Raw genomic sequence first — 18770 nt, forward strand, 5'->3', positions numbered from 1 at the left:
GGACGACAGACGCGAGTGCCTTTGCTACGTCACGACATCGCCTGCAGCGCCTCTCCTGGGCTCGTGACCATATAAGTTGGACCCTACGCAACTGACCTGGTCAGATGAATCCCGATTTCTGTTGGTAAGAGCTGATGGTAGGGCACAAATGTGACGCAGATCCACGTTGTTAAAAGGTACTGCGCAAGCTGATGGTGGCTGCATAATGGCATGGACTGTATTTACATGAAATGGACTGGATCCTATGGTCCAAATGAAGCGATCATTGGGTGTAAATGGTTAGGTTCTGCTACTTGAAGACCATTTTCAGCCATTCAAGGATTGCATGGCGCCAGGGCACAATTGTTTGCGATTGCTCTGAAGAACATTCTGGACATTTCGAGCGAATGATTTGGTCACCCAGATCGCCAGACGAGAATCCCATCGAACGTTTATGGGACATAATCGAAAGGTCAGTTCGTGCATAAAATCCCTCACCGGCAACACTTCCGCAATTTTATAGTCGGCTACAGAGGCAGCATGGAGCAGGTGAGTTCCAACGGCTTGTTGAGTCCATGTCACGTCAAGATGCGCACTATGCCGGGCAAAAGGACATCCGACACGATGTTAGGAGGTATTCTATGACTTTGTCATTCCATTGTGTATGCATTTCAGCACATGAGAGCTAGAGCTACGTTGCACCCCTTTACGATAGGAAACCGCTTTACACTTGCCTCAACAGTACAGCAGGAGCCGTGTTGTGGCAGGCTGAAAATATTAGGAAAACGAGAACTTATTTAATCTGCTGTTAATGTTATTCACTTGTACCATGTCAGATTTATTGGGGTCAGTACTAAATCACAAAGAACGACAGCTTTTAACTGACTTTTCTTACTACTCCAGTAATTTATTTATTTCGCTATCCTTTCCCGAATTTAGTCACTGAGTGTGTACTTCTTGTGCTAGAAATAATGCGGGTCAGACAGAAGTAGTAGCAGCTGGCTGCAGAGCGAACCGACTACGTCGCACAGGAGCCAGGGAACCGTGCCACCGCAAGGACCGCGCAGCCAGACGCAAGTACCTGGGGCTATGGCAAGCCTGCGCTTCAACGTACGTTGCACCATTAGAAAACACACACTACCGAAAACTAATGACCTATTCGGACGTAGTCACTTAGCAGTGCTTCTCAGCAGCACTGCCGATGGCGAATGCTGCTGGTATATGAGCGAATTCTTACGCAGTCAAGGCCACTGAACGATGGCGTTGCTGGCCGTGTCGGTGTTCTGCTTCGCCACTAATGGCGACCACAAAAAGTTCCACTCATGACTATGCAAGCAACGTAATGGTATCATTCTGACTGAACCACAGCGGCACCGCTGTTTCAAACCCTCGGGGGGGTCGCATTCGGAAGGATGACTGCTCAATCCCGCGTCCGGCCATCCTGATTTAGGTTTTCTGTGATTTCCCTAAATCTCTTCAGGCAAATGTCGGGATGGTTCCTTTGAAAGGGCACTGCCGACTTCCTTCCCCGTCCTTCCCTAATCCGATGAGACCGATGACCTCGCTGTTTGGTCTCTTCCCCCAAACAACCCAACCCAACACCCCGAGCGCAGCCCGGCTACCGCACACGTTCCTAGAGCAGTAGGTGCTGCAAAGAGGAAGTGAGTGGTTTGCACTGTAGTAGACAATGGCGTTGGACGGACCAAACATCATGACAAAAATTTTGCCATTGAAACTGAAATGAGGCCCGCCGTAAGGGAATTGAAACGTGACGATTGTAGCAACGAGATTGCAAAGAAGAATGCGTCGTAGTCTATCATACGAAAATTCAAAACAAGTTTCACTGGCATGCCCGCAATAGAGAAAAACTTAACAGGTAAGAAAAGTAGTGATTATTTCCAAAAAATATCACTAATACAGGAAATACTGTGGTAGCTAAAATACTTAACAAATTCGGTGCATGCCCAGTTGTGACATCTCAGCTGCATGGTAATCCTGGTTCGAAATTTGAATTATATTTAACCCATGTACACGTCCATTCATCCGAGAAGTAATCAACAAATTCTGTTCGGCTGCATTTAGTAACGTTTCCACTGGCACCTCTTCGTCTCGTCCGACAGAGCAAACTGTGTCCTCAAACTTATACACATCTCCTTTCCTGACAAAGTTATGCACACGCCAGCATGTTTCTACTGTGCTTTCTGTCAACTCTTGTTGAAAATTTAATGAAATATCCTCCACTTATTGCTCAGCATTTTACACAAGTTGAGCAGAGCCTGTGGCGCCACTAACACGCGTTTGCAGCGCCACCCATGTTGTCGGCCTCCTAGTATACGCCCAACCCAAAAGTCCCGATACCCTCGGTTACTACCCTCAATTAACACAAAGCTTTGCAAAATGATTATATGCAGACTGAAGCGACGAATTAAAATTTTACCGTGGCCGGAATTTGAACCAAGGTCTCCTGATCACTAGGCATATGCGCTAAGCTCTGTGTCACTCTGGTTAAGTGGCTTGGTACGACTGCACGGACTACCATAGTACCCTTTCCTCATCAGTCTAAATACTCATTCATTCCTCAATCCATCTGGTATTCTCCCTAACTCCACAGCACTGTAGAGGCTCTCTAACTGTACATGCTGAAGAGTGAAATGTAAGTTGGTGGGAGGAGCGAAGCACCTTAGGGTAATCTGTGAAGTCCTCCAAAGCATTGTACCAGAGTGGCGTAGTGGTTAGCGAATTTGCTTCGAGAGCCGGCAGCCCCGGTTTGAATTGCAGCCTTTGTACAAATTTTCCTTCGTCACTTCAGTCTGCATATACAGATCACAGATGTTTGAGACTTGGAAAGGTTTCTGCAACCATACAGTTTCATTTGACTTTGCAACAATGTTAGACCTGTCGTGTTGTTGTTGTGGTCTTCAGTCATGAGACTGGTTCGATGCAGCTCTCCATGCTACTCTATCCTGTGCAAGCTTCTTCATCTCCCAGTACCTACCGCAACCTACATCCTTCTGAATCTGCTTAGTATATTCATCTCTTGGTCTCCCTCTACGATTTTTACCCCCCACGCTGCCATACAATACTATATTAGTGATATCTTGATGCCTCAGAACATGTCCTACCAAACGATGCCTTCTTCTAGTCAAGTTGTGCCACAAACTTCTCTTCTCCCCAATCTTATTCAATACTTTCTCATTAGTTATGTGATCTACCCATCTAATCTTCAGCACTCTTCTGTAGCACCACATTTCAAAAGCTTCTATTCTCTTCTTGTCCAAACTATTTATCGTCCATGTTTCACTTCCATACATGGCTACACTCCATACAAATACTTTCAGAAACGACTTCATGACACTAAAATCTATACTCGATGTTAACAAATTTCTCTTCTTCAGAAATGCTTTCCGTGCCATTGCCAGTCTACATTTTATATCCTCTATACTTCGACCATCATCAGCTATTTTGCTCCCCAAATAGCAAAACTCCTTTAATACTTTAAGTGTCTCATTTCCTAATCTAATCCCCTCAGCGTCACCCGATTTAATTCGACTACATTCCATTATCCTCGTTTTGCTTTTGTTGATGTTCATCTTATACCCTCCTTTCAAGACACTGTCCATTTCGTTCAACTGCTCTTCCAAGTCCTTTGCTGTCTCTGACAGAATTACAATGTCATCGGCGAACCTCAACGTTTTTATTTCTTCTCCATGGATTTTAATACCTACTCCGAATTTTTCTTTTGTTTCTTTCACTGGTTGCTCAATATACAGATTGAATAACATCGAGGAGAGACTACAACCCTGTCTCACTCCCTTCCCAACCACTGCTTCCCTTTCATGTCCCTCGACTCTTATAACTGCCATCTGGTTTCTGTACAAATTGTAAATAGCCTTTCGCTCCCTGTATTTTACCCCTGCCACCTTCAGAATTTGAAAGAGAGTATTCCAGTCAACATTGTCAAAAGCTTTATCTGAGTCTACAAATGCTAGAAACATAAGTTTGCCCTTCCTTAATCTAGCTTCTAAGATAAGTCGTAGGGTCAGTATCGCCTCACGTGTTCCAACATTTCTACGAATCCAAACTGATCTTCCCTGAGGTCGGTTTCTACTAGTTTTTCCATTCGTCTGTAAAGAATTCGCGTTAGTATTTTGCAGCTGTGACTTATTAAACTGATAGTTCGGTAATTTTCACATTTGTCAACACCTGCTTTCTTTGGGATTGGAATTATTATATTCTTCTTGACGTCTCAGGGTATTTCGCCTGTTTCATACATCTTTCTCAACAGATGGTAGAGTTTTGTCAGGACTGGCTGTCCCAAGGCTGTCAGTAGTTCTAAGCGAATGTTGTCTACTCCCGGGGCCTTGTTTCAATTCAGGTCTTTCAGTGCTCTGTCAAACTCTTCATGCAGAATCATATCTCCCATTTCATCTTCATCTACATCCTCTTCCATTTCCATAATATTGTCCTCAAGTACATCGCCCTTGTATAGACCCTCAATATACTCCTTCCACCTTTCTGCTTTCCCTTCTTTGCTTAGAACTGGGTTTCCATCTGAGCTCTTGATGTTCATGCAAGTGGTTCTCTTATCTCCAAAGGTCTCTTTAATTTTCCTGTAGGCTGTATCTATCCTACCCCTAGTGAGATAAGCCTCTACATCCTTACATTTGTCCTCTAGCCATCCTTGCTTAGCCATTTTGCACTTCCTGTCGATCTCATTTTTGAGACGTTTGTATTCCTTTTTGCCTGCTTCATTTACTGCATTTTTATATTTTCTCCTTTCATCAATTAAATTCAATGTATCTTCTGTTACCCAAGGATTTCTACTAGCCCTCATCTTTTTACCTACTTGATCCTCTGCTGCCTTCACTACTTCATCCCTCAGATCTACCCATTCTTCTTCTACTGTATTTTTTTCCACCATTCCTGTCAATTGTTGCCTTATGCTCTCCCTGAAACTCTGTACAATCTTTGGTTTAGTCAGTTTATCCAGGTCCCATCTCCTTAAATTTCCACCTTTTTGCAGTTTCTTCAGTTTTAATCTGCAGGTCATAACCAATAGATTGTGGTCAGAGTCCACATCTGCCCCTGGAAATGTCTTACAATTTAAGACCTGGTTCCTAAATCTCTGTCTTACCATTATACAATCTATCTGAAACCTGTCGGTATCTCCAGGTTTCTTCCATGTATACAGCCTTCTTTTATGATTCTTGAACCAAGTGTTAGCTATGATTAAGTTGTGCTCTGTGCAAAATTCTACCAGGGCGGCTTCCTCTTTCATTTCTTAGCCCCAATCCATATTCACCTACTACGTTTCTTTCTCTCCCTGTTCCTACTACGGAATTCCGGTCACCCATGACTATTAAATTTCCGTCACCCTTCACTACCTGTATAATTTCTTTTATTTCATCATACATTTCTCAATTTCTTCGTCATCTGCAGAGCTAGTTGGCATATAAACTTGTACTACTGTAGTAGGCGTGGGCTTCGTATCTATCTTGGCCACAATAATGCGTTCACTATGCTGTTTGTAGTAGCTTACCCGCATTCCTATTTTCCTATTCATTATTAAACCTACTCCTGCGTTACCCCTATTTGATTTTGTGTTTATAACCGTGTAGTCACCTGACCAGAAGTCTTGTTCCTCCTGCCACCGAACTTCACTAATTCCCACAATATCTAACTTTAACCTATCCATTTCCCTTTTTAAATTTTCTAACCTACCTGCCCGATTAAGGAATCTGACATTCCACGCTCCGATCCGTAGAATGCCAGTTTTCTTTCTCCTGATAACGACATCCTCTTGAGTAGTCCCCGCCCGGAGATCCTAATGGGGGACTATTTTACCTCCGGAATATTTTACCCAAGAGGACGCCATCATCATTTAACCATACAGTAAAGCTGCATGCCCTCGGGAAAAATTACGGCCGTAGTTTCCCCTTGCTTTCAGCCGTACGCAGTACCAGCACAGCAAGGCCGTTTTGGTTAGTGTTACAAGGCCAGATCAGTCACTCATCCAGACTGTTGCCCTTGCAACTACTGAAAAGGCTGCTGCCCCTCTTCAGGAACCACACGTTTGTCTGGCCTCTCAACAGATACCCCTCCGTTGTGGTTGCACCTACGGTACGGCTATCTGTATCGCTGAAGCATGCAAGCCTCCCCACCAACGGCAAGGTCCATGGTTCATGGGGGGTGGGGGAATGTTTGACCTATGCCTGCAAATTGTTGGCGTCTAGTCTACATTTGACCTTCCTTTGACGGCCAATAGAAGCTGAAAAATTGAGTGCGCTTCTCTTCCCAATGCCCGCCCTCCTCCAAGGAATAAAAAGAAAGAACCACAAAAATTTCATTTCACATCTTTCGCAGTAAGCTCCTCTGCAAACTGGAGCCTTTAAATCTGGTATGCTTTTACCATGTGAAAACGTACCATGGTACCCGGTGTTACGTGATGTTGTCGCAACGCTACCAGTGTCTAAACGTAATTTTATTTCATTCAAAATCGTGACGTATTTCGAAGTATAAGATAACTTACATCGATGTAGTAGAGCAGTACAGTTAGAAATTTAAATTACGGAGTGGTTATAATTACACTTTCGTTGCTTGAGGCGACCCCCACGAAAAACGAGTGAGCGTAGGAAAATGAAAATTTGTACAAACATACTTTTAAGAACATGTGGAAGGTAAATAACGAACAAAACCATCGAAAGAAACACATTTTAATTCCCACCTGAGAGGTAAACTTCGTTAATAACGTACCATGTTTACGTCACAGATTACAAATGTTGCTCAATACGATGAGCATCTGCGTCCATGACAGCCTGAACCCGCACCAGAGATACCATTTCACAATTATTCCAGCACTTTTGGAACGATGAACCGTTTATTGTTCAGATGACGTGAAACAGCTCGTGCACTGCTTGAAGATCGTACACTGCGTCCAGCATTCTTTGCCTTGGGAACGCTAACTTCTTCAACAGTTTGTGGCTCAATTGGCTTCTCCCAGGAGCAGTTCCCAAATCTCTGGTTTGTTCGAACTTCGAATAACCAAGACGCGGAAAGACGACCTCTCCGTACTCCTTTAACGCGTCGATACTCGCGAAGAAAAGCAGGACAACTGCTGTTGTTTTGATAAAATAGTTTTACTAGTAAAGCCTTCTCAGCCTGTCCACACCCATGCTGAGTGCCTGTGTTTCAGCAATACGTCACCGTACCAATACCGGCACTTAACGGCAAGTCGTGACACTAACACTACTAACAACGCCAGTCCTGCAGCGCGATGTCTGAACGTAATTATTATAAAGTTTGGCACTTAAGCGGAAAATAGTTTTTCGTCTACACCGACTCAGGTAACGATAGTTTGATTATAACCACCACGTTCAATCTTCAAGCGAGAAGACAAACAAATTCGAACCACAGGACGTCGATGGAACACCGCGTACTACAGCGAAGAGAAGCGTTGACGTGGAGGTATGCCAATTTACGTTAGTTTCGTGAAAGTTGTAGAATGAAAAGGGATCAGTATTTCAGCACTTCTTTCGGATAATGGTTGTTTACAGGTGATTAATTACGAAAAATGGAAGAGAGTATATACAAGTCCTCCGGAAGTTTCAGCTGTTTAAGCACGAGGCCCATCATAGGACGGACTAATAGACAGATGTTCCCACTGCGAAACGAAACAAAGTTTTCAAGTTGTTAAACATTGTGGACATAAAATTATGTACTGCAGCCCAGCCAGTCACAGCTTCAATTCCTCTTTCTTCTTTTAGTTCTTCGTTTTCTGACGATATGTTTCGAGTGAACTACTGCATACACACGCCTTTATTGAAATGACCAATTTCAGTCATATTTCTGTTAATTCTTTTTCTGTTTCTACTCTGTCTATTGGTAATGGAATGAAATGCTACGCACACACACACACACACACACACACACACACACACACACACATACACACACACGCACGCGCGCGCGCGCAAACGAGCGCGCACGGAGATATATATATTAGAGGGGGGGGGGGGGGGGCAGAATGGTGCTACAGTTGTTTGAGGAGCACGATAGTGAAGTCACTATGTCCACTATGACATGGCCACCGAATTCGCCTCATCTAAGCCCGATGGAACACATTTGGGACGCTTTCGGTTGCCAACTCTTGGTCCACAGACCAACGGGCCGTGATTCACGGGAACTGAGTGGGTTGTACATAGACATCTGGTGCCACGCCATTTGGCTATCGACTTTGTTAAACTGTTAACAACATTACTTGTATTATTCTGTACTATTAATTATTCTAATACTTCATCTTAGCGCTTATCATTGCCGGTTGCTGTCCTGTGTCTATGATACGTAACTTGATAACTGCAGAGTTCACTCACCCCCTGGACGCTGGCGGCGTCGCCGGACAGCCGGGCGCAGAGCGCTCCAGTGCTATTGTTCTTGTCGTCGAACCAGGCCACCTCCTGCCGCAGCATCGCCGCAAACGCCATTTTTCGCAAGCGTGATGTCAGTCTCTCCCCGGCGATACCGTACATGTATATCTGAAACGAATCAGGCACACATTCACGCTGAAATGCAGAAGTAGTGGCGTACCGTTTATGATCACCAGATCCAGCACGAGTCTTCTGTGTCAAATTTCAAACGTCTTCGCAGCTTCTTGTGAGTTTTGGATAGTGTCTTGTTGTTTCGATGGGAATATTAGTTTTAAAGGCTCCATTGATATCTTTAAAGACGAGGAGCTGTCACTGGTATTAGCATATCGTAGGCAACTCTCTCAATTGTAATAATTTTATTTACTACGCAGATAGAATGTGCCTCAGAACTGATACCTCAGTAATCTGAGTGGTGTCATTGTCAACTCACCATACACCCTCTTAACTTCAGCATAGATCTACACTGCTTGCCATTAAAACTGAGCGAGATATTGAATAGCAAAAAACAAAATTTACTCTTTGTGCAAATACATTGTGGTAGAAAGAATACATTATAAAATTTCCGACAAGGGTAGAAGCTGAATTAATGAATTAAAATTCTTACCATGCTTTGGAATTTAACCCAGGTCTCTTGCTGTTTAGGCAGATGTGCTAACCACTACACAACCACAGCATTATGATTACAACAGCAGCACGGACTGCCCTAGTCCAATGCCGTCCCTAACACAAGTTTCTATTGACAATGCTATAGTGGTGTAGTAGTAAGCACATTTGTCTAGTAAGTAGAAGATCTGGGTACAAACCCAGGTCGTGGTGCAAATCTTAATTCATTACTTCAGCTTCTATCCTTTCGAAGATAAAGCATCAGTCATAGTCGCTGGCATGTGGTGACGCGCCAGTCTCTCGCAACCCTTGACTTGGTCTTTGCAATAGGCGAGATGTTTGGAGAACGTGCTGGTCAGAGCAACAGTCTGACACTTTCTGTAGGTGAGGACAGCACACGCAACATGCAGTATTACACTACCTTTTTGAAATATAAAGTCACGGAGACCTTGAAGATGGAGAAAAACCACCAGTCATAACACGTCAGAAATGTAGTGGCTGTAGTTTAAGTTAACGGGCAGAAACAAAGGTGATCATGTTCCGGACCCTTTTACACCTCATACCGTAATGCCAGGAGCTGGGCGCATATGACGATGACGAATGCAAACCAGCCAAGTCCGTTCACTTCGAAGCCTTCACATACGGCAGAACCAGGACTCATCTGAAAACAGGACTTGCTGCCACTTCTGTGTCCATCATTGTCGTTACGGGTCACACTGTTGTCGCGCCTCTCTCTGCTGACGCGTCAAGGGAAGCCACAATAGGGTCACCGTAGCAACAGTCCGTGGCGCTCCAGACGTCGCTGTACTGTCCTTGTGGATACTTGTCTTGTTTGAAAGTACGTAACGTGGCTGTACAAGCCAAGTGAACAACGTTTGTATCCTCTCGGGCGCTAGTCGCGTGGGATCGTTGAAACCTTGCGTGTCGTTCAATATGTCCCAGGCACGAATATTTCCTGCCAACAAGAGCTACAATATCGCCAAACGATAAGCTGCATAGGCCACGATTCTGCCACTATCGAATTCCGCCATGTGCTGGTAGACGTTTCTCCATATTACAGAGGGCATAACACGATGTTCTCACAAACAAACAGGCAATTTCTGGATGAGGAACCTGCTGCATTGTCTTTCCTTATATACTCAATGGATGCGGCGTTGTCTCTCTCTACTTTTTGCACTTGCGCTGGAATGCTAACCGTCTGCATATCCAAGCACGCCACTTCGACCTTTGTTGCATGCTGTCTTCATAGTGCTGCAGTTTTAATGGCCATCATTGTATTTTGACAAACGTTACTTACACCACAGGGAAATGAAGATTCTGACGGATCGGCAAATAAGAGTATGCAAGGCGCCCCTGGAGGAATGGTCGGTGTTCACTGGTAAGAGAGGAACGAAGGATCGAAGCAAAAAAGTCTAATAAACATGGACTCTAAAATGCATACCTTACGGGCTATGAGCACTTCGTTATCTTCGATACTGTAAAACTAATCTCTTCTTTTCCAAGCTCTTATGCTTACCGTATTTTGGGAGGAGATAGCATGGACCAAAACAAGAAAAAAATAGTATAGTAAACATGGGCACTGAAGTGCATATCTTTAGAGCAACGAGATCTTCTTCAGTAGAAGAGATGTGTTTCACAGTAGCGAAATGAGCAGTTGCACACAGCTCTGAAGGTGTGCAGTGTAAGGCCCATGTTTATTAGAAAATATTTTCTTGTTTTGGTCAGTGTATCTCAAAAGTGGAAATCAAAGAGCTTGTGGTATAAGAGATTTATTTCACAGCGTAGAAGATGAAGAACTGCTCATGGTTCTAAAGGTATGCTTTTTACAGTCCATGACCCGTGCTGTCTTATCCCTGGGTAATGACCAATCCTCCTGGGACATCCTGTATAATAACAGTAGCCGTTTTTTGCAGCGAATCTCAGCTTTAACGATGTATAATGACCTAGGGCTAACTCAGAAACTACATGATGCGCCTTTCTTCTTCTTCTTTTTTCACTTCAGTTGGCAGCACCTCGGATTGTAAAGGCCGAACATACCTGTAAGAAAGAGGCGATGGCAAGAGCGACGCCGATGACGACGAATAGTATGCTGTACCAGTTGGTCTGACTGCGGACTTCATCCGGATCTGGGAGCGAAAGAACCTAGAAAAAAATCACTTTATCACAAAAAAATGTTAACGAGAACAAATGTTTCCTAAGATTCAAAACAATATAACGAAGAGCCGTGTTAGTTACGCACTGTGCTTTCTTATTGCGAGTAACCTGCAGGCTTGTCAGAACGAGAAGCAAGGCCACGGTAAGGGATGAGCGAATGCTGATGGAGGAAATTTGCTTTATCATATCCGTCTTTCCCATAACAATGATGCTTTGAAAAGGAGTAAATGAAGTGCGCAAACAGGTCTTTCAAAATTAGTGGAGTTTTCTGCTTGGTACACAGGAGAGAAAAAAAAACAAGTTGGTGAAATGTTCCTCAGAAGTCACCTGCGTAGAGTCTACGTTGGCTGTAATGATCAACATCAGCAGCAACGACAGCAGTTGCTATTTGACTTTCACTGCTCAAAAAAAGCCTCTTTCAGACTGGTTAATGCAGTAAAGTAATCACACCAGTCGAAAGACTTAGGACAAAAAGAAGAAAAACCTTATTACTGTCTTACTAGATAAGAAATCTGTACTTTAGTCATAATGTCTCAGAAAATAGACAGTCACTCTAAATAATAACAGGGCTACCGTAAGGCTCAGCAGTAACTTATATTGTATTAACTCTTATCGTATGTAATCTCCACGCTTCTGACTCTCAATTATTCGAACCTTTCGTGAAGTCCCTTAGTTTCGAATTGTCCTTAGCCGACTGTCCTGCCACAGGTTTCTGAAAGTTGATTGGCGTGTTACGGTTATTTGTTTCGTAAAATTTGCGGTTTGTATTAAGTTTTGTCTAGTTTGTCAGTTGTGATTTTTCTTTGTATCGTATCTGGTCTGAAACTTGTAAATCTTAGTTTGACAGAACTTGGAGAGCTGAGTTTGCTATAAGACATTAATAAAAGTGTTATTTAGATCATATAAAGGTGTCCACAACACTCATCACAAAAACACAACCCAGTATACAGCAAAGACACGACACTAAAGCTCAACAGATAAGTTAGTACTCACTCACATACGGCAAGTGTACTGAAACACTGTCTGGAAATATAGCGACAGCCATTAAATATTTGTAGAAAAACCTCCGCCAAGAAAACCACCACCCTGGCTCTATAGAAGGAGATATCAGAATTATCAGAATCAGTAAACATCGCAGAAGAGAAACATATAATAAATGTCCAAACAAGCATTAGTAACGAAACGTTGCTTAAACCACTGAAACATACAACAGATAAAAACCAACTCCTCTAGTCACCTCAAAAACAGTATCACACAAACCAGGAACATACCCACTCACGATCTCCCACCACAGTAAAATAATAGTTTGGGCACACAGAAGTACACCACATCGTCTCTCTCTCTCTCTCTCTCTCTCTCTCTCTCTCTCTCTCTCTCACTCACACACACACACACACACACACACACACAGTCACACACACGCTTGATACCTGATACCTGTATGTATGTGACGCAGCATGTGAAAGTTGCTGTGTTTGGACGGGTTACTCCTGTAACCCAAATATCAGATGTGAAGATGGTTATAAAGGAACCGAAACCGGTCATATGAATAAACATTTTGCAATCAAGACGGATTAAAAGTTACATTGTAAAATCATTGATTGCGGTTATCCTATCAGGCTATCAGGCATTATGTCTGTTTTTGCCCCAGTATTGGCTCCACATTTTTTTAATTTTCTCGTTATGGTCATTCCGCGAGACGTTTACAGCAGGAAGTAATATGTTGTACGAATCATCCCGGAAAGTGCTCTCTCCTAATCTCAATAGTAAACCTCTCTGAGATCTACTAAGCCCGTCTTGTAACGTCTGCTACTGAAGTTTGTTGAGCATATCTCTAAAGCTCTCGCGCCGACTAAGCGATCCCTTGATGAAAAGCGACGCTCTTCGTTGGATCTTCGCTGTCTCTTCTATCATTCCTATGTGGTTTGGGTCCCAGAGTGACAAACAATACCGAAGAACCGGACGAACAAGCGCCTTGTAAGCCTCTTATTTTGTGGATGAATTACATTTCCTTAAGATTTCTTTTGAATCTCAGTCTGACATCTGTTTTTCCTGCTATTTGTTTTATGTGTTCATTCCACTTAAGGTCGCTCCGAATAATCCTAGATATTTTACGGTGGTTACTGTTATCAGAAATTTATCGGTAGTATAGTTGCACAGTGGTGGCTTTATTTTTCTATGTATGCGCAATATGTTACATTATTTGCGTTCGAGGTCAACCTTCATGAATCCTCCGCAGGTCATTCTGGCGTTGCTATCTTCTTATAGACACCTGCATGATTTGCGAACAGCGTTAAAGGGGTTTTAGCGGATTCTACTAGATCATTTACGTACGCCGTAAACGGTAGCTGTCGTATCACAGTACCCTGGAGTACCCCCCCGAAATTGCCTTTACATCTGACGATTTTTTTCTGTTATGAACGACGTGTCTGCAAGGAAGTCTAGAATCCAGTCGCAAATGTGGCTCGATACTCAGCAAGCTCGTATTTTTTGACCAAACAGCAGTGCGGCACAGTGTCAAATGTTTTCCTGAAGTCGAGGAACACGGCATCAGCCTGAGCGCCGACGTCTGCAGCGCAGGAACAGAACGAGCTCAGTTTCGCAGTATCTCTGTTTGCGGAGACCATGTTGGTTTCTTATAGAGAAGATTTTCGTTCTCCAAAACTGTCGTAATACATGAGCATACAACATGTTCCATAAATCTGACAATAATGAATGATATGGACCTATTATTGTATGCATCTGTCCTATGACTGATCTTGAAAAGGGGATGACCTGCACTTTTTTGCAGTCGATAGATACCCTTCGTTGATCTAGTGACCTGGGATAAACTGCTGCTAGAAGGGGAGGAAGTTCTTTCAGACAATATCTGTAGAATCATACTGGTATCTCGTCTGGTCCTGATGTCTTTTCACTACAAATCATTTATAGTTGTTCTTATATTTCGAACGGACCATCTGTGAAATCCATAGTTCACATTGTAAAGTCGAGCCATTTGGTCGGTGACGTCAACGCAGCACTTGGTGTTATTGTAGTACACCACTGATTCTGGTAGCTGTTCAGGGTGTCGTTCAATTGGTTTAACAGTGTCATGCATTGAACTCAAATGAAGCACATTTTTGTGCTTTTTTCCCTATAGCTTCTTACAATCAGGTCTCTTCTCTTATAAAGTATAGTTGTGCGCAAAGGTGTTACAGCAGATTTTGCTGTTTGAGGATTTCGCTTTTAGTTTTCTTCAATGTGCTTAGAATGCTTCTGATATTACGTTTCAACTTTCTGCTATGTTTTTAGATGTGAAAAAATTCTCACATGTAATATTTTTACCTGTGGAAACAAAGGGCTGTATAAGATACGTTATAACATATTCTGCAAGAGCATCACTTGTGTGGCGGTGCTCAAGTTTGCCTAGGTAATGGAAATGATTCACCTGGTACCTAGAATTTGTGTCAACTGCAAGTTAAAACTTTATTCGAAATTTGTTTGGTTTATTGCTCATGTATTGAATGAATTCAGCATCTGACATGGAAATAAAAAATTTTAAAACTTTTTTTATGAGGCGAACCACATCTTAGTGCGCCATTATGAAGTAACTCCAACGTGGTGAACACAAACTGCGCTACTTGAGTGCTAAAGCTTCCTTTCTAATCGACAATGGGTCTGAAGAATGCTATAAACCAATCAGAAAAGGAAACAGCAGCAGCCGTGGATAAGTCTGAAAGTTATTATTCACAGTTCCGTAACCGTGAAAATGTCGGATGGAGGACCTTCTAGTAGGAGTTCATTGTCTATTTTTCAGAAAGGTCCTGCAAGCTTCATGCTTGTGTACCTCACAAATATTTATTATAAGCCGTTGAAAACGGGAATTGTAGAACAAACCATTTACAAGAAATATGTGTACTACAGCGGATTCTTCTTCAAAATGATGAGTGTCTGCAGCTCGTAGTCGTGCGGTAGCGTTCTCGCTTCCCGCGCTCGGGTTCCCGGGTTCGATTCCCGGCGGGGTCAGGGATTTTCTCTGCCTCGTGATGACTGGGTGTTGTGTGATGTCCTTAGGTTAGTTAGGTTTAAGTAGTTCTAAGTTCTAGGGGACTGATGACCATAGATGTTAAGTCCCGTAGTGCTCAGAGCCATTTGAACCAAAATGATGAGTGTGATACTTCTAGCGTTTTACTCTTTAAAAGTATAGTGTAAAACATGAGAAGTGTTTCTACAAACAGAACTGAAGAAAAAAAGAATATTGCTACAGGAGCGCTGACAAGGCTATAAAGTAAAGCGAAAAGTGTGTGGTCTAAATAATACTTCATTATATGATGTATGTTTTTGTACCAAGGCTGGGATTCGAACCCGGATCTCCTGCTTGCCAGGCAGATGAGTTAGCCACTACGCCAACCTGGCACAGTGATTCTGGGCTACTGCATGGACTACCTTAGCACGCCTCCCTCCTCAGTCCAGATTCCCATTCACGGCTCAGTCCACTTGATGTTCCCTCTAAATTCGAAGAACGTTGCAGAATCTCTCCAACTGTATTGGAGGCTGCATACGTATATCATAGATATTTGAGAGTTTAAGAGATCTTTGGAAGCATATAGTTTCATTTGATTAAAGCACCCATAACTGAGTTTGGGGTAGGATCCCCCATTTCGTTCGAAGCTGAGGTACTACTCCAATACACTTGGAGAGCTTCTGTAATGCTTTTAAAAAAATGTTCAAATGTGTGGTAAGTCTTATGGGACTTAACTGCTAAGGTCATCAGTCCCTAAGCTTACATACTACTTAACCTAAATTATCCTAAGGACAAACACAGATACCCATGCCCGAGGGAGGACTCGAACCTCCGCCGGAACCAGCTGCACAGACCATGATTGCAGCGCCAGAGACCGCTCGGCTAATCCCGCGCGGCCACTGCTTTTAAACTTTAGGAGGAACACGAAGAGGGCTGAGGCCTGAATTGGAATTTGGACTGAGGTGCTAAGGTAGTCTGTGCATTTGTGTAAAGCCACTGTGTTACGCCGGCGTAGTGACTAACGTATCTGCCAACTGAGAAGGAGACCTGATTTCGAATCCTGGCCTTGGTACGAATTTTCATTCGTCGCTTCCGTCTGCATAGATACATCACAGATATCTGAGACATAAAAAGGTCTCTAGAACGATACACACAACTGGCCATTAAAATTGCTACACCAAGAAGAAATGCAGATGATAAACGGGTATTCATTGGACAAATGTATTATACTAGAAATGACATGTGATTGCATTTTCACGCAATTTGGGTCCATAGATCCTGAGAAATCAGTACTCAGAACAACCACCTCTCGCCCTAATAACGGCCTTGATACGCCTGGGCATTGAGTCATACAGAGCTTGGATGGCGTGTACAGGTACAGCTGCCCATGCAGCTTCAACACGGTACCACAGTTCATCAAGAGTAATGACTGGCGTATTATGACGAGCCAGTTTCTCGGCCACCATTGACCAGACGTTTCCAATTGGTGAGAGATCTGGAGAATGTGCTGGCCCGGGCAACAGTCGAACATTTTCTGTATCCAGAAAGGGCCGTACAGGACCTGCAAAATGCGGTCGTGCATTATTCTGCTGAAATGTAGGGTTTCGCAGGGATCAAATGAAGGGTAGAGCCACGGGTCGTAACACATCTGAAATGTAACGTCCACTGTTCAAAGTGGCGTCAATGCGAACAAGAGGTGACCGAGACGTGCAGCCAATGGCACCCCATACCATCACGCTTGGTAATACGCCAGTATGTCGATGACGAATACACGGTTCCAATGTGCGTTCACCGCGATGTCGCCAAACACGGATGCGACCATCATGATACTGTAAACAGAACCTGGATTCATCCGAAAAAATGACATTTTGCCATTCGTGCACCCAGGTTCGTCGTCGAGTACACCATCGTAGGCGCTCCTGTCTGTGGTGCAGCGTCAAGGGTGACCGCAGCCATGGTCTCCGAGCTGATAGTCCATGCTGCTGCAAACGTCATCGAACTGTTCGTGGAGATAGTTATTGTCTTGCAAACGTCCCCATCTGTTGACTCAGGGATCGAGATGTGGCTGCACGATCCGTTACAGCCATGCGGATAAGATGCCCGTCATCTCGACTGTTAGTGATACGAGGCCGTTGGGATCCAGCACGGCGTTCCGTATTACCCTTCTGAACCCACCAATTCCACATTCTGCTAACAGTCATTGGATCTCGACCAACGTGAGCAGCAATGTCGCGATACGATAAACCGCAATCGCGATAGGCTACAATCCGACCTTTATCCAAGTCGGAAACGTGATGGTACGCATTCTCCTCCTTACACGAGGCATCACAACAACGTTTCACCAGGCAACGCCGGTCAACTGCTATTTGTGTATGAGAAATCGGTTGGATACTTTCCTCATGTCAGCACGTTGTAGGAATCGCCACCGGCTCCAACCTTGTGTGAATGCTCTGAAAAGCTAACCATTTGCATATCACAGCATCTTCTTCCTGTCGGTTAAATTTCGCGTCTGTAGCACATCATCTTCGTGGTGTAGCAATTTTAATGTCCAGTAGTGTAATTTCATTTCACTTATACTTTAGGTCTCTGGAATCATACATTTTCATATCACTTATACTATAGGTCTCTGGAATCATATAGTTTCATTTCACTTCTATTATATTCGCAGAAGTCGGTATGTGACCTGTATTACTTGCGGAAAAGAGGACTAAAGACAAAAAAAGAGAACGTGTAATAAATAATAGCTATTTTAATGTCAATTTCCTCGAGCCACTGACCCCGATGACATCTCCGAAAACGATAGCGAAAGCGGGGAAGGCGAAGCCGACGACGAGCGCGCCCAGCGTGCCGAGGGCGATGAGCGGCCACTCGGGGGCGTTGAGGCGCAGCACGCCCAGCAGCCCCACCTCGGGCACCGGCTCCTCCCGGGCCGCTGCAGCCTCCACCACGGCGCCGCCGTCCGCCTCCTGGGCGCCCGACACGGAGGACTGGTCGCTGCGCACGCTCAGCAGCCGCTCCAGGGCCGGCGGGCCGCCCTCTGCCGGAACGCAACACGCATTTAGTTCTTAGTTGTTTCTATTGGTGAGACCCTGAACCAACAGTCACAAGTCTGATATCTGTAACCCCTGGAACATCTGTACTATGGACTATGTCACGCGTATGTTAAAAAGTTTAGGAACTTCGCCTTTTCCCAATCAATAAAGTCTTGTGGCTTCATATTGGGAGGGAGGGGGGGGGGGAATTAATCATGTGTGTAATATGGGTAATACGGGGATCTAATCTTGAACCTCTTCTACACAGCTCTGCGAATAATTGGACGTAATGACAACAACTTGACAATACATTTACCTGATTACGAATTTTTGTGTACATAGTTCCACGTAGTCAGCGAGTACACATTTTTCCCACTAGAGTGCGCCCCGCTAAGCACAACAGCGCAGGCGCAGCGCTCGTCTGTCTCCGCACTACGAGATGGTGCAGCCTTAGAGACGGACCAAATTCTGCTTCCGCCGATCCGCGTATTAATATGTAACGCAGCCAATGAGATTGCTGCTAACATAGAACCTTTTCTCCTCGCGGATCACACTCGCGCAGTGATACCTGTATGT

General features: G+C 44.0%; 1 protein-coding gene across 3 annotated transcripts in view; it reads right to left on the reverse strand.

Annotated features, from left to right (window-relative positions):
* LOC124605616 (ATP-dependent translocase ABCB1-like) overlaps positions 1-18770 on the reverse strand; it is a 242334-nt gene that overhangs the window by 37157 nt on the left and 186407 nt on the right. For all 3 annotated transcript variants that reach the window (XM_047137424.1, XM_047137423.1, XM_047137425.1), the window contains 3 exons: positions 17940-18199; positions 11043-11147; positions 8349-8510 (listed from right to left, as the gene is read on the reverse strand). In XM_047137424.1, the coding sequence (XP_046993380.1) occupies positions 8349-8510; positions 11043-11147; positions 17940-18199 (527 nt within the window). The remainder of the gene's footprint in view (positions 1-8348; positions 8511-11042; positions 11148-17939; positions 18200-18770) is intronic.

This window comes from Schistocerca americana, chromosome 3, assembly GCF_021461395.2.
Source record: "Schistocerca americana isolate TAMUIC-IGC-003095 chromosome 3, iqSchAmer2.1, whole genome shotgun sequence".
NCBI classification, from domain to species: Eukaryota; Metazoa; Arthropoda; class Insecta; order Orthoptera; family Acrididae; genus Schistocerca; species Schistocerca americana.